Raw genomic sequence first — 14,360 nt, forward strand, 5'->3', positions numbered from 1 at the left:
AGATTTGTTGACTGTGTTGAATGCTGCCTTGATGGAGTGGAGAGCCATAACCTAAATTCGCGCTGTTGCAATCCAAGGATTGATGCAGCCCCGTGTAGTTTTGAGTTCTCCAAATGGTAGTCTGAGCCGTCGTTTTGTCTACTAATGTTTCGTGCCGGTTCACATTTGTGCTAATGTAGCGCGTCGCGATGTGTGACACGGACGGATGGATTAGTTAGTCCATAGATCTTCAATTACTTTTAGAGTCCGCGCCCTAGATGATCTGGTTTCCTTCTTTCATCCTACCGTTCGTCATTTCCCTCCCAACCTTATATATCAAAGGCACATCACTTGTCCGGTCACTCTGTTTTCTCATTCAGTTCCCAGAGATCCTTACAATGATACGCCTGCGACGATTATTCAGCTTCTCGTTGATTCTGTTTATCATTCAAGTCGATGGAGTTCAGATTGGCGCCAAGCCTCCACTTTTGGTTTGCCATATTCCACTGGAACTAAAAATTTTCGGTGGGCGCACATTTAAATTAATTAACTTTTAGTATAAAAAACATGACAATTATTATTATTAGTTGTCATTACGATTTAATTTTTTTGTCGTTTAATCTGCATTTTAAATCATTTTCAGCTGACTCTTCCTATCAAGCTTCGTCTGCTGATTTGAAATCCTGTACCCAAATTACTCTGAGTAGTGTCAACGTGCTTTTCCTTACCAACAGCAATGCGTCGTTGACGGCAGTCATGGTTAGTGAGAAACGTAGCCTACAACTGATGAAGCAACAGACTCCGGAAGCCGCATTTAGCTTCAGTCTTCGTTCAACAAACGTCTTTCCGGCAACACGACACCTGAAAACCATTTTTAATGGGACGACGTCTGTGGCCCTTTTGATTGAATTTCTGAAAGTCAACAAGCTCACAGGTTTTGACATCGCATGGGACTTGATCCAGTCGACACCTGACTACGCGCCAATGCTCAAAACATTGAAGGCATCACTGACAAAGGAAGGATTTAATTTGACGACGACGATTGGTAACGAAGTGGACCGCACCGATGCATTTCACGTGAGTAAGATCGCGGCCATCGTTGATCACATATTTCTCGTTCCATCTTACAATCGCCACTACAGCGGAGCGCAGTATCCGTTGGTCGATAAAAATCTGGAACAGGCTTTTGACTCCTTAGAACTAAACGAAGGAGTCTTCTTGAAACTTTATTCCACGCTGAAATTAAGTTGGACAAAGATCGTTGTTGGATTGTCGTTGCAAACGCTTTTGTGGAAATTAAACGCGGGCACCACTCTCACAGGCAGCCAGTTTAACCAAACTCAAGCCGTTTTGCAACTTCAGAGCTATTATGAATCTTGTAAAAATGTCAGCCTCACATGGCGACTTCAAAAGCAGCCGAATCCGTTTTACAAGCTGGCTGTAGCTCCAACTAACGACAAGTGGATGATTCACGTCGATCCCTTTACTTTGGGTAGGCGCGTGGATCTACTGAGACAGTACGGGTTTGGCGGAGTTGCACTCTACGATTATTATCAGGCAGGTTTATTTAATTTATTTTTAATCTTATATTTTATAAGTAATCTAACAATTTAATTTAGGACGATTTTGCCGGTGTTTGTAACGCGAACGCCAAAGTTTACCCCCTTATTCATCAGGCCGGACTCAGCATGTTTAATAGTAGTACTAAAATTCCATTTCCTGAAATTGATTCAAACAGCGGACTCTGCATTCCATTTCTCGGACTAACCAATGAGTGCAAAGGAATCTTCAACTTTGGAACGCCAAAATTAAATATCAGCTCCACTGATTTGACAAGTTCAACAATTTCATCTAGTTTCGCTGTGAAAAAAACCAAGGTTCCCGTTCAGACCGATCCAACAACTATAGTGATGACATCGTTAAGTTCTTCTTCAACCACTACACCAACTCCAGTTTCGGATGCTGAGTATTTAGACCAAACTAGGTGGAGTTCAGTTTCATCAGAATCCTTAAGTACAGAGCCTTCTCTTTCCTATGTAAATCTACATGGACTTGCATCAACTGAAATTAAGCTGGATTTTCCGTCAAGTGAGTATCCTCATTATCTAAATTTCGCAACTTGCGATAATGCGCATTCTTTTCTACACCATCTAGCGTATAGCAGCGAGATAAAATTACCTGTTGCCGAATCTTTGGTTACGACAAGTGTTTCTGTAAATGCTGCAACCGGAGGTTTTCTCGGGAAAGATGAGATATGGCGTGACGATCAAACTCACTTGTCTGGCGTTACCGAGACATCTGCTCTCAGCCAAAATGATGTCTCAAATGTCACAGCCTTTGATCAGCACATTCAACAGTCCACTTCACCAAACACAGATATTGATGATGCTGGTACATAAGCTCAATCTAAAAAAGTAAACTTTCATTAAATAATAATACGTTTCCACAAATATTATTGCAGTACCCACTACATCTTTACCAGAAATACGTATCGGGAATAGAATCAATAATCCTGGCTCCGCGTCTACTATGTTGCTATCAACAGCCTTACCCAAACGTAAATATTGATAATTTTTTTTTCGATGTGTAAACTGGTATACTATTTTATTACGTACCTAGTCGCCGTTGAAAGTGAAGTTACTGCGGTGGAGCAATCAGCATTACCTATTTCAGAGATTGAGCGGGCGACAGACTATGCTATCGTTCCAACCATTATTCCATCATTTGAAGCGAGTGTCGTCACGTTAATCCAAGTAGATACGGAGCCAACATCAACCTATGGTAGTCAATGTTAGAGCTCCCATTTAGCCTACACATTTTTCAATTTCCCTTTTTAGATTCTACAGGATCAAAATCGATAAGTGAAATGACAACAGTTTCATCGAATTCTGCTTCTGTTCATGAAACCTTCACTGATACCATACCGTTCGCCTCAACAGAAGGAGATATCCAGAATTTTACAGACGACAAATCATCCGTGAAAGAGGCCTCGGATGTCACTAGTTCAGTGACTGAAAATGTTTCTGTTTCAAGTACTGAGCAGTCTTCATTAGTTCTTGAAAAAAATGGTATGACATCACAAAGAGTTTGATTTTAATTCTGACTTTACTCAAATTTCTTATCACAGAGAATACTGCAGCTCCCGCAGAGACAGACAGCATTGCGACCACCAGGACACCAACATTTGGCAATCAACAACCTTCGAGTCAATATTCTGGGTCAGTAGGTGATTCAATGAAGGAGACCACCACTGAGCTTCCCAGCTCGCCATCTGATACCCGACAAGACTGGACTTCTCCGATTCCAAGTTCGGTTGCATTTGAACATTTTCCTATTGACAATGTGATGGAGTCATTGTATGGAGAATTTGCTCTTACTTCAGAGGAGCCACAAACGAACGATGCGTTTTCATCAGAAATGACATCAGCAGGATATCAAGGTACCGTACCCACTGTTCCACCTTCGTCCACTCCTAACGAACAGTTCACGATACGCGAAATTTCTTCAGTCTCTGAAGAAATATCAATGGAAAGTCATATTTTTTCTGACGGATTTCCTTCGACTATCGAAGTGATTCCGCCCCTGATCCTGACTACTGCTCAAGACACCAGCACGGGATTACTAATCGAACACGGTAATCTTGATTCTGCTAGTTCGATGGCGTCCATTGAGGGAACCCAATTCCCCACTGATTTTCAGCTTTCAACGCCAAGTGCTCCTATTGGTGAAGATGTTAGCAACACCAACTATAATCCCGTATCCGTGGCTACGACAGACCCTCCACCGGAAAAATTCCCTTTACCAGTAGAATTGTCAGTACCCGAATCGAGCAGTAAACCTGTTTCCCCAACTGAAGATCCAGCCTTTTCGTCCACATTGCAACATGCATCTGCATTTGATTCGACCGACGCATATTTTCCGACAGAACAATTTTCAACTTCGTCTAGGCCATTAGTTTCGAGTACGAATTCTCCACTTTTCAGTGAATTTGAAACGGAGTCAGGCGAACAAACAAACGATGTTTCAACTCTGACACCGATTTTTGAAAATGAGGCATCTGAAGATTCTATGTCAACTCTGGGAGAGTCAGAAAACGTAACGCCGGGCTATTTAAATGCTACCGACCAACCAGCAACCAGTATCTCGGAAATTAGTTCATCTCAAGGGTATTCAAACGAGCATTTCACTAACGTCGACACCACGCCAGCTGAAATATCAGACATTGAAAGCAGTGTTGTATCGGATGGGTTATATCCTACTGCAGGGATCCCCAGCATTTTGGAGTCGTCAACTGAAACTGAACTCCATTTAAGTTCAACGTCTGATAGTTCAGCGGTGTCTACTACAGTCCAACCTGTTGAGCCAACTGAAAACAATTTATCCAGTGCATCGTCAATGCCCTACAAGTTAGAAGCGTCGATCATTCCAACAGAAATTCAAGATTTGTCGCAGTACTCTTCTACCGAAGTCCCTGTAGGCGATTTGTTATCTTTTGATGCAGTAACATCAGGCAGTTTTTCTTCGGATTTATTTTCTCCCACATTTGAATCAACCACTCATGTTGATCAAGAATCTTCTTCCACCTTTTCCATACCCAACGTTATGGATTCGTCAACACAAGAACAGCTTCAAGATTTTAGTTCACCAAATTCATTAACTTCCACTGAAGAAACAGATAGCGACAATAGCCTTTCAACTACTACTACTCCGCCAATTATGTTAGACGCTAGCACCATGGTTACTAAATTGGTGAGTGATGAAAATAGTATCTTGTTTTCCACGATAAACTTTTCCTGGGAAATATCCCAATCAGAAATAACGTCGCCACTACCAGACGAGAGTAAGATTCAACAATCTTTTGATGGCGCATTAAAGCCAACTGAAAATGAATCCGCGTCTCCACGGGAACAAGACTTTTTTTCTACTTCGTCCTATGTTCCTAGTTCTTCGGTAACGACTGATTCATCCGTCACTTCATCGTTTCAATCTATCGACACATCAACAGAGCCTCACGATGATTCCCCTTCGGTTAGTACAAATTCTCCGCTACTCAGCGAATTTGAAATGGGGTCAGGTGACGAATCAATTAATCTCCCAACTTTGCTACCCATTTTTGAAAATGAGGAATCTGGCGAAGATCCTACAACATCCGTGGAAGAGGCTGAAAACGTTACGCCGGGTTTTTTAAATGCTACCGACCAACCAGTAGCAATTCAACAATCTGTGGAAAAGACTAGTCCAGAAAATCAAGATCAACTATTCTCGCTTTCCCCTGAAGACTCGTCCAATCATCAAACGGCAATCAGCGCATTGCCATCAGAGTTTGCGGAAACATCCCCTGAGGGCAGTGGATTTCAACCCACCCTTCTTCCAAACCTGGTAGATATTGCTTCCGCATTTATTATTCCGGACATAATAGAAGCGTCTACCGAGCGCTTATCGAGTTCTCCGACGGGAAATTCGGGTGCGGATGTTAGTGATGCCGATTCACAATTAGTTAGTAGCGAAATCTATCCCACTACAAGTCCCTCCATTGTGGATCTGCCGATCAAGGAAACGGCATCCTCATTCATTCCACTCGTGACAGATGAGAATGGTTATGGCAGTGGTGATAGCACCCCTTTTTTCGACACATTAAAGCCAACAGAAAATGAGTCTCCACGGGAAGAAGACTCTTTTTCTAGTGTGGAAGCGGATTATTCTACTTTGTCCTATGTTTCCAGCGAACAAACCGCGACCACTTTACCATCAAGTTCCTCCGTAAAAGCTGTTTCATCTGTCACTTCATCATTTCAATCCATTGACACATCAACGGAGCTGCACAGCGCTTCAACTTCATTTTCCAGCGGATTAGAAATGGGGTCAGGCGACGAATCAATTGATGTTCCAACTGAAATACCAATTTTTGAAAATAAGGAATCAGGCGAAGATTCTACGTCAACTCTAGAAGCTGAGGCTGCTACCGACCAACCCACAATCAATATTTCAAAAATTGATTCAACCATTAATCCATTTTCTTCCTCATTGGCTGATAATGTTTCAGAATCGTTAACAAGGTACACTGTGACTGCCACCGTCAGTATTGAATCTACTTCTCCCAGAGCGATGATAGATGACTCTTTCGTAGAAGAACTCGAAGAGATTTCATCTACTAAAGTGGCAACAATTATTTCAGAATCTCTTAGTCTTGTTAGTTCATCACCAGATTCTTCTACTAAAATTCCTTATTTAAGCTCTACACCACCAACTGTCAGCGATATTCCATCTGAACCGTCAACATCTCAATCAACATTTTCTCAAAGTTCAACGTCACTTTCTAGCCAGAGTTTTACCCCCAAAGTGGATGCTGTATCTTCTGTGGCCTTTTCAGATGCTAACACAATTACTAGTTCTACAGCAGCGTGGAGTGGTTCCTTTGGTTCCAGTAGTGCGTCGACTGAATCGACGTCTTCCTCCTCAACCTCTACAATAAGCATAACTACCTCTAATACTCCTCATAGCGACATCTCAACTGATAAATGGGTAAAGACCTCTGACGCAACGACAGAAGTTCTATCGGCCACTGAATCAACCACTATTTCTTCGTCGAACTTCACCACATCATTGTCAGCGTCAACGATTTCTCATTCTACATCTTCTCTTTCTTCATCCGTGGAGCCAGCATCAACTACTGTGAAGTCTCATTCAACAACCCCTCCCTTCCAAACGACGAAATCTTCTCTGCCTCATTCTGAAATCCCTACTACTACAACTGATCCGTTGTCCAACCTATGGAATTTGTTGATTTCAAAGTTAAACGAAACCATCAGTTTCCCTAATAGCGGAGAATACTCTTACGTTTCAAGTTTCTTTTGGTCTAACACAACGTCTTCCAACCTAACCAGCGAAAGCATTCAAGAAATCCCAGCACCTTCAATTTCAAGCCCAAGTGTAAATACAGGTAGAAAATATTCCTACCAACAACTAACGCTTAGAGTAACAAATTTATTTTTTATTTTTAGGAAACTGGCTTTTCGAAACTCGTCCATTTTGGTTGTTTGATCTTCCCAACACGGAGGCACCGTCTTCTCTCTCAACCGCCACACTTTCAACTCCAAAAGAAACCAAGCAGACATTATTGCCGGTTTCCCCCACAACGTCCAATAGCCTTGAAATATCCACGTCAACACCCATAGCAGGTAACTTGATCTTTTAAATGTTATGCTCTTTGAATATTACCTATTCCTTATTTCATATTACAGACTTGTTTGAGACCCGCCCTTTTTGGCTTCAACGTAGTACTCAGCTTACAAAGTCGACGCTATCTTCCACTCCTAGCATAACGACGTCCAGTGAATCATCCAGCACATCAACATCGTCAACCAAAGGTAGGAACTTTATTGTTATTCATCCCCGCACGATTTTGAAATCCCGTGTATTCTCAGCACTGCACACGTCCGATTCCGAAATGAGTTCGACAACTACAGTAACTCCGCCATCAACGGCTACATCCTTAAGCGCACAACAGTCGACTAGTTTCAATCCAAATGTTTCTCGAAGGCCTTGCACTGATAACTGCACCGAAGAATCTACAGGAAATTCTTCCGTCGTTTTTGTTGCAAAAGATGTCGCCAACAATGTCGTCTTAAATCTAAATGTGGATGCTTACATGGGCGACAAAAGGTTGAATTCTTCTTTTAACTTTGAAAAATGGCTGGAAGATCTTCATCGATTTCTCAGTTCGCCTTCGAAGCCTCAAACAGAAGAAATCAAACCGTCGCCTATTTGTGAATTGGCTGGCAATTCAATTCTTCTTAAATCTCTTTTCTGTCCAGACGACTCGCTCTCGACTGCGGACAAAATACGCTTCCCTAATCTAATGAATCTCACTAGACTCTTAGCTCCTGCGATTATTGCCAACTTGACAACATCTTTGAATCTGACAGAAGTTGTGGCTGGCAACGGAACTGAATTTTTAAATCACCAATCCAATATCAGCAGCGAAACTAGTACTGAATCCACCGTTTCCACGTCAACTGAAAGTAGCACAAGTATATTCCATTCCCAAAATGTATCGACAACTCTCGTTACTAGCAATCTCTCTGACGTCCCTTTGCCGACAGTATTAAATAGTAGCTTAGAGTCGTTCATGCTTGCGATGCGCAACCTAACCGAGCTGTTGAAAGATTCCAAGATGAGTGATTTGATATCGGCCGTGAACAACCTCAACCACTCAGTCCCCGAGGGTTTTCTTGAAAGTCTTATCCAGAGCAATAATTCTGACGATGGCAGGTTTTTCAATAAATCTCCACTTAAAAATGACGTGATAGATGCGGTTACCACCCAAGCACCTACATCGACATTTTCGGCGACGCCGTCTACCACTGTGCAGCACGATATTTTTGCAAAGAACTTTTGGAAAGCAAATAAACGGAATCCGGTCAGAAAGCTACAACGTGTAGCTGGTCCGGGGCTTGGCATCATTCCGTCTATTCGCCTACCGTTGCGAACAAAAGTAAAGCCTGTCTCAAATATTTTCAGTTCCCTTGCCAAACCAGCGGCTAGTCGTCAATAATTGAAAGCTTTTCAACTAAATAATAATATATTGGTTAATATTTGGATAAAATTTGACATTCCAGTACGGCAATTTACTATCTACTCCTTTTTTCATAAATCTGTGAAATTTTGTATTAAACTTTTCCGGTAGATAATAAAATAATCGTGACGGATGCTTTCTATGCGCTTTTAACTAGAGTTATATACGGATTGATGCAATTAAAATGCGCACTGTAAAAATATGTTTATTTGGACAACATGACGACGTATTTTTTTCCGGTAGTGATACTGTTGTTTCGGGGTTTTTGGCATTTCTTTATCCTTAAGTTTAAGTACTGTACACTGGACAGGGAAACAAGAGTTATACTTGAAAGAAATTGACAATCTAATAAATAAAAAGGTGAAACAAATCTGTCCCGTTGGCCTGTTTTGAGTGACATCGTTATTTTGTCATGCGCACTTTTCTACGGGGTTGTATCCAGTTGCTTACTGTATACTGCTTTAGCGATTTTTCCTCATTTGCATCCATTGGAATTATCCGTAATCAAGAGATTCGTCATCGTCATTCTTTATTTTCAATTCAAAATTTGTTACGACTAGTTCAGCGATAGATTAGTTTTTAAAACAGACGAGGTTTTACTTGTACCTTAATAATTTATGTGATGTGACAAGCATAATTTCATTGGAGAAACTGCGAACGGATTAAGTAAATTAACTTTCGTACCGGTACATCTTTCCTGTTTGCGTTATCCGTCTCGAGGAAAATTAGAATAACGAGGTCAACGGGACAGGAAAGGTGTATCCCAAATAAAGCAAAAGAGCTAGTCTATCAAGCAGTAAAACTTTTCAAAAAAGAATATTAGCTAAGCACGTTTTTAGACAGTAATAAAATTATTTCTTTCTTTCGCTGGCGGTAGAATCCGAGATTGTTTTTCCGTATTATCCTAAACTAGCTAACGCTGCTAACGGTTCATATACTTTGATTATGGTTAACTTTAAACATTATCTTTTTTTTTTATTGATTGGATCAGATTTGTTGACTATTAAATAACTGTTGAATAGCTAGCGGCGCAAACGTTTTGCTACCATCGTACCGTTGGCAATCAAGTAGTATTTTCTACAAATGAGTCGAAGGTAAAAATTGAACACTCACACATTGGCTCCACACCCGGTAAAAAAAACAGAAAAACTAACACGTTACTGGTGGATCGGCCAACCCTTATTATTGCGGTAGCTGTTCGCTTGTAGTGAACGTGTGTGTTCAGGTACTTTGCGACCTCCTGGAGTCTGGCCGCCAACTATATAAGAACCACGCATGCCCAGTCACCTTTGTCAGTTCCATCTTGCATTGTCCAGCTAGCGCAACCACTGCTCTTAACTGCACAGATCCAGCAAGAAAAAACAAAAACAACAACAAAACATCAATCTTCATCGCCTTTTCTACAACTTGTCAAATTTTCAACTCGTATCATCAAAGTAAGTCAAACTTTGCCTAATTTTTGTAATTTTGAAGGATTTCCAGTATGTTTTCTATCATTTCATGTTTTAAGAATATTGCATTGAGAATTAAGTGAAACAACAATCTGTTGCTTTCAATTCCTATAATTCAATTTATTGCCTTAAGAAATTGTCATGTTCGTTTCAAAGCTCGTTTTTGATAGAATTTAGAAACATGTTAGTCGGACAGTTTTGTTTTGCGGGATGTACTTCTTGTTATTCGCGCGCTTTCACCTAAGCTACATTGCGGCTTGTTGTTGTTGCGTCCGTTCTCGCACTGTTTCGAACGGACACTAAGGTCCCCTATTTCTCCCGTGCGGTAACACCACTAGTCATTCATTATCCTTACCCTTCGTGACTGGTTCCTTACTCACCATCTGTTGCTGTCGTCGGTCGGATAGCTCATGTCCTCAAATTGCGTAAAATACCTCTATAGTTTTCCTTTCGTTTGATTTTTCCTCGCCCTAATGAGACTATTTTTAACCACCCGGAAGGAAAGTAAGTTCCGCCGAGAACAAAAAAATTCCGTTCGTTTAAATGTCCATCTTTTTTTTTAATTTTTGTTTTTGTTTTGTTTTATCTTTCGCTCAAATTATGACCGTCAGGCCACTACAATAAAGTAGCGTGTATCCTCATCAATAAAAATATGTCGAGCGTTAGGGAAAGACCGTGATGGATTCCACATCAATCTGACAATAAGGAACATCCCAATTTTTGTTCGTGAAACCAATTTTACCTCATGTATTCTCGATAATAATGATGCGCGGAAAGTCTTAGACTTTTCTCACTGTAGCTGGATCACCTCCTTCCGTGTCATAAAGTCGCCTGGTTCTCCGGTTGAATTGCATTGCAATTAGTTGGCCTTCTGATGACTGCACTTTTCCTTCCAATTTTTAGTTAGTTGAAAAAGCCTGAACCGCGTCGTATAACGGGCGACGTTACAGCACAACTCGCAACTGACAGAAACAAGAGCCATTAACGACAGCTGTGGTTATTTTAATTACTTTTAACAATGTCGCCCTTTCCTGTGTAGCCGGAACATAGGAGATGATTATTGAAACAATGCAACGGTATATTCCTCTTTGCGGGTCATTTACCCGCGGACGACATGCCCGACGTGTATTGCATTCGTGTGTGTGCACACACATATGCTGCCTATAGTCATCACTATTGCATAAAAAGCCAGGCTTGTTGAAGAACGAGCATCAGTCGACAAGTTGCTTCCGTACAGTGAATAGACTCTGCTAGCAATCGCTTTCGACATATACACGTAGCTTCCAGTTAACTAACAACCAAGTCCTTGTTTTTGCAACTTAGATTGTACTACCATGGCGATTTTTGAAAACGCGGCGATAGCTTTGTTGTTGTTGACGGTGTCGATGGTTGCAGCCAATCAACCAGAGTTCCTGTCTCAGAGTCCTCAACCTTATCGGTCGTTTACTGACCGTCAGGACAAGTTCAACGGCAACTACAATGAGGCTATGGACAATTTGAACGCTGGCAACACTAAGCGACTCCGCGCTGGGTCGTCACCGTCTGTCGTGGGCTCTAATAGCGAGAGTTACTCCACCGGTTATCGTAGTCAGTTTGGTAACAACAACGCTCGTCAACAACCCACGTCTACCAGCCGACAGTACGAAGTCCCCGATTACGATCAGACCGTCAATCGCAACGGCGATTCCGCATATTATAGTGAGCCAAATCCTAGCAGTTTCGTTCAATCACCGGCCAGTAAGTATATATAGAGAATTGTTTTGTTTCAAAAGAGTTGGGAACAGAATAACTATAACGCCAAGACCAAACAGGTCGCAAAACCTTCGCGGCCGGCAAGTCCAGTAATTTAGCTATGGTGGTCTCTCCATTGGCCGGTATTGCCTTTGTTGCTGCTGCGGCTGCGGTGGCCATCAGCCCGGTCTACCTGACTTTAACTTCATCAATCCTCTCCGGTCGTAAGAAGCGCGATCTCTCATCGATGATTGATCCTTCCATGGCCGACAAAATCACACCCGAAATGATGCAAAAAATTCAAGAGCTTCAGGTACCACCCGTTACATTGGATTGCCACTCGGCTATTTGAACAATTTCCAACCATCTTGGGGGAATGAGCTCACATTCTTTATGCGCATTTTTTGTCGGACGTTGGTCCTTATGTATAGACCCTGGAGAAATTTCTGGCTTCCATTCCGAAAGAGACTGATTACCAGCAACAGATTATGTCCATGTATCTATCTTGCTCCGGCTACACGCGGGAAGGCAACGTTTGCCTCGATCGTATTTTCTGCGAGTACGGCAATGCCAATTCAAACATTTCCGATGAGGAACGCGACGTCTTATCCATGTAGGCTACACCTTTCGAATACTTATAGAGACAAAAAAAAAGCATTCGTGTGTCGTCTTTTTAACGCGTTCTTTGTTTGTTTTTTCTCGAATCAGCGTGTTGTACAACATCATGTCCAACACATTTATCCCGGTCGAGTACAAGCAACGTCTCAGATCCGCCGCTCGTATTGGCCGCGATTTCCAGCAGTGCAACAGATACGACTGCCCCGCTCTGAGCGAGTCCTCCTCTAGATTCTAAAAATAGAATATCGGACCTTTTTTTTACAGCTCTTTCTTTTTGGCGATCCCGAATCCCGCAATTTTCAATAATAATAATTTAAAAGCTAAATCTACTCAAAACGAATCAAACAATTCCACTTTGAACTACTAATTAATTAATTTTTTATGCCTTTAATACGTATGGTGTTCTATCATTTAAGTTTAATACACCCGTTTATTCGTTAATCATTTTTGCAGTTGACTAATTGAATTTTTCTGAAGAATTTTACAGCACTTTTTCAACTTTAATTAACAGGACTTTTACTGATAATTTTATAGGATCTTGAGATATCACCATGGTTTCCTTGCAGACAATCGTTGTGGCGGCTTTATTGATTGCCACTTTGGTGTCCGTGGATGCTGAAAACTTCTTTTCTCGACGCCGCAGTCAACCCTTCCAGCGGCTCAATACCAACTCATATTTCCGGCAACGGCTCGGCACTCAAGTAAATTGGCTAAATCAAATTTCGATTGGACTTTTATTAATCTCATTTCTTGTTTCTCTATAAAAAATAAAGGGAACCAGTGCCAACAACTATCCTTTGGCAAGTCCGCTCCTGCAACCCCAGACCACCGGAGCGAACCTGGCTACTTCCAGCTATGGGGGTGCTACAACTTACGGTATTATTTATACTTACTAATGATTTTGAACGAATGATTATGATTGTGAATGTGCTAATTAAGCAGATAGTCATGCAAGCGGTTACGGAGTTGGTTACGATAACCGTGAAAGCAGTATCAATCCGCTATCGGCCCTTGTCGCCCCTTTGGCCGCCCTAGCGCTCTTGGGTGCCGCTGCAGCTGTTGCAAGCAATCCCGTGCTGATGACTCTTGCCGTTTTGTCAAGCGGTCGCAAGCGCCGCGACATCAACATGGAAAAGATTGGAAGAGATGATTTGACTCCTGAGCTGCAATCCAAACTGGAAGAGATGCAGGTAATGACTTTTTTTAAATAATTGTTTATGAGATAGTAGCTAATCTGATATTTTTTAATTTCAGACTTTGGAGAAATACATTGTCCAGATTCCCGAGCAAGAGAAACAACAAAAGAAACTTATGGCCACTTACCTCTCTTGCTCTGGTTTCACCGAATCCAGCAACTCGTGTTTGGACCAAGTCGTTTGTGACTACTCCATTCGACCTGGCAAAATGACCGAACTGGAAAAGGACGTCATTTCTATGTAAGTTCTTATTCAATTTGGCTACAAAAGTGTATTATGTAACGAATGTTCTTTTTCGTAGCATTTTGTACAACATCATGTCCAACGGGTACATTTCTCAAGAATACAAGGAACGTCTGAGGACAGCTGCTCAATACGGTCGCACCCGTGGACAATGCAGTGCCTTCTCATGCGATCAGCTCAAGTAAGCCCCCAACAGCTAGCGCTATTAACAATTATACGCCACTATGAAACAAGGAAAAATGATCTATTACTAAACATTTAATTTTATCCCTTTCAAAACTTTAAAAAAAAAAAGTATTTTGTTCCTATTAGACTCTAGTGTATTGTACATGTGTGTATTTATCACTGGATTCCCCCAACCAAATTCGATTCCTCAAGTGTACATTTGAATTCTCTTCATTGTAATTCTTTAGAATGCACAACAGGACCTTAATTTATTACCCGACAAAACACTCAACTACTAATTGAATCTTGTTCCTAACAATCTCCGTCTTTTGTTTTGTAATCTTTCATGGGTACTAATACAAGTTTCACTTAAATTGTTGAAACTTTTAGCACAATACGCCA

The 14,360-nt window shown here is 41.4% G+C and overlaps 3 protein-coding genes across 6 annotated transcripts; all 3 read left to right on the forward strand.

The window, feature by feature from the left end:
* The first annotated feature begins 60 nt into the window (after positions 1 to 60).
* LOC124348822 (serine-rich adhesin for platelets-like) lies at positions 61 to 8,692 on the forward strand. 4 transcript variants are annotated; one of them, XM_046799110.1, is made up of 11 exons: positions 61 to 504; positions 623 to 1,536; positions 1,599 to 2,067; positions 2,134 to 2,370; positions 2,441 to 2,536; positions 2,599 to 2,760; positions 2,817 to 3,047; positions 3,107 to 6,919; positions 6,981 to 7,157; positions 7,221 to 7,346; positions 7,404 to 8,692. In XM_046799110.1, exons 1-11 carry the CDS (start codon positions 258 to 260, stop codon positions 8,531 to 8,533), a joined length of 7,602 nt encoding a protein of 2,533 aa, XP_046655066.1. In that variant the 5' UTR covers positions 61 to 257; the 3' UTR covers positions 8,534 to 8,692. The 4 variants fall into 4 exon arrangements, with proteins under 4 accessions (XP_046655066.1, XP_046655067.1, XP_046655069.1 ...); XM_046799111.1 differs by having other exon boundaries at positions 6,981 to 7,149; positions 7,213 to 7,346; XM_046799113.1 differs by having other exon boundaries at positions 2,817 to 3,011.
* A 134-nt stretch (positions 8,693 to 8,826) lies between these two features.
* Positions 8,827 to 14,332, forward strand: LOC124349058. The gene is made up of 6 exons (XM_046799556.1): positions 8,827 to 9,990; positions 12,889 to 13,055; positions 13,128 to 13,230; positions 13,297 to 13,544; positions 13,609 to 13,790; positions 13,852 to 14,332. The coding sequence occupies exons 2-6, from the start codon at positions 12,906 to 12,908 to the stop codon at positions 13,976 to 13,978; spliced, it is 810 nt and encodes a 269-aa protein (XP_046655512.1). The 5' UTR covers positions 8,827 to 9,990; positions 12,889 to 12,905; the 3' UTR covers positions 13,979 to 14,332.
* On the forward strand, positions 10,837 to 12,795 carry LOC124349037. The gene is made up of 4 exons (XM_046799530.1): positions 10,837 to 11,742; positions 11,817 to 12,049; positions 12,168 to 12,349; positions 12,445 to 12,795. Exons 1-4 carry the CDS (start codon positions 11,340 to 11,342, stop codon positions 12,587 to 12,589), a joined length of 963 nt encoding a protein of 320 aa, XP_046655486.1. The 5' UTR covers positions 10,837 to 11,339; the 3' UTR covers positions 12,590 to 12,795.
* Positions 14,333 to 14,360: the final 28 nt, after the last annotated feature.

The sequence above is a fragment of the Daphnia pulicaria genome, chromosome 7 (assembly GCF_021234035.1).
Source record: "Daphnia pulicaria isolate SC F1-1A chromosome 7, SC_F0-13Bv2, whole genome shotgun sequence".
NCBI classification, from domain to species: Eukaryota; Metazoa; Arthropoda; class Branchiopoda; order Diplostraca; family Daphniidae; genus Daphnia; species Daphnia pulicaria.

What these genes read in the sequence shown, in the direction of transcription:
- LOC124348822 (XM_046799110.1), top strand. Translation starts at nt 258, where the DNA reads ATGATCTGGTTTCCTTCTTTCATCCTACCGTTCGTCATTTCCCTCCCA. An exon ending in CACTCTACGATTATTATCAG is followed by an intron (nt 1,537 to 1,598) that starts GCAGGTTTATTT and finishes AATTTAATTTAG; the next exon opens with GACGATTTTGCCGGTGTTTG. An exon ending in ATTAGTTCTTGAAAAAAATG is followed by an intron (nt 3,048 to 3,106) that starts GTATGACATCAC and finishes TTCTTATCACAG; the next exon opens with AGAATACTGCAGCTCCCGCA.
- LOC124349058 (XM_046799556.1), top strand. Translation starts at nt 12,906, where the DNA reads ATGGTTTCCTTGCAGACAATCGTTGTGGCGGCTTTATTGATTGCCACT. An exon ending in CCAAACTGGAAGAGATGCAG is followed by an intron (nt 13,545 to 13,608) that starts GTAATGACTTTT and finishes TTTTAATTTCAG; the next exon opens with ACTTTGGAGAAATACATTGT. An exon ending in GAAAAGGACGTCATTTCTAT is followed by an intron (nt 13,791 to 13,851) that starts GTAAGTTCTTAT and finishes TCTTTTTCGTAG; the next exon opens with CATTTTGTACAACATCATGT.
- LOC124349037 (XM_046799530.1), top strand. Translation starts at nt 11,340, where the DNA reads ATGGCGATTTTTGAAAACGCGGCGATAGCTTTGTTGTTGTTGACGGTG. An exon ending in TTTCGTTCAATCACCGGCCA is followed by an intron (nt 11,743 to 11,816) that starts GTAAGTATATAT and finishes AAGACCAAACAG; the next exon opens with GTCGCAAAACCTTCGCGGCC. An exon ending in AAAAAATTCAAGAGCTTCAG is followed by an intron (nt 12,050 to 12,167) that starts GTACCACCCGTT and finishes CCTTATGTATAG; the next exon opens with ACCCTGGAGAAATTTCTGGC.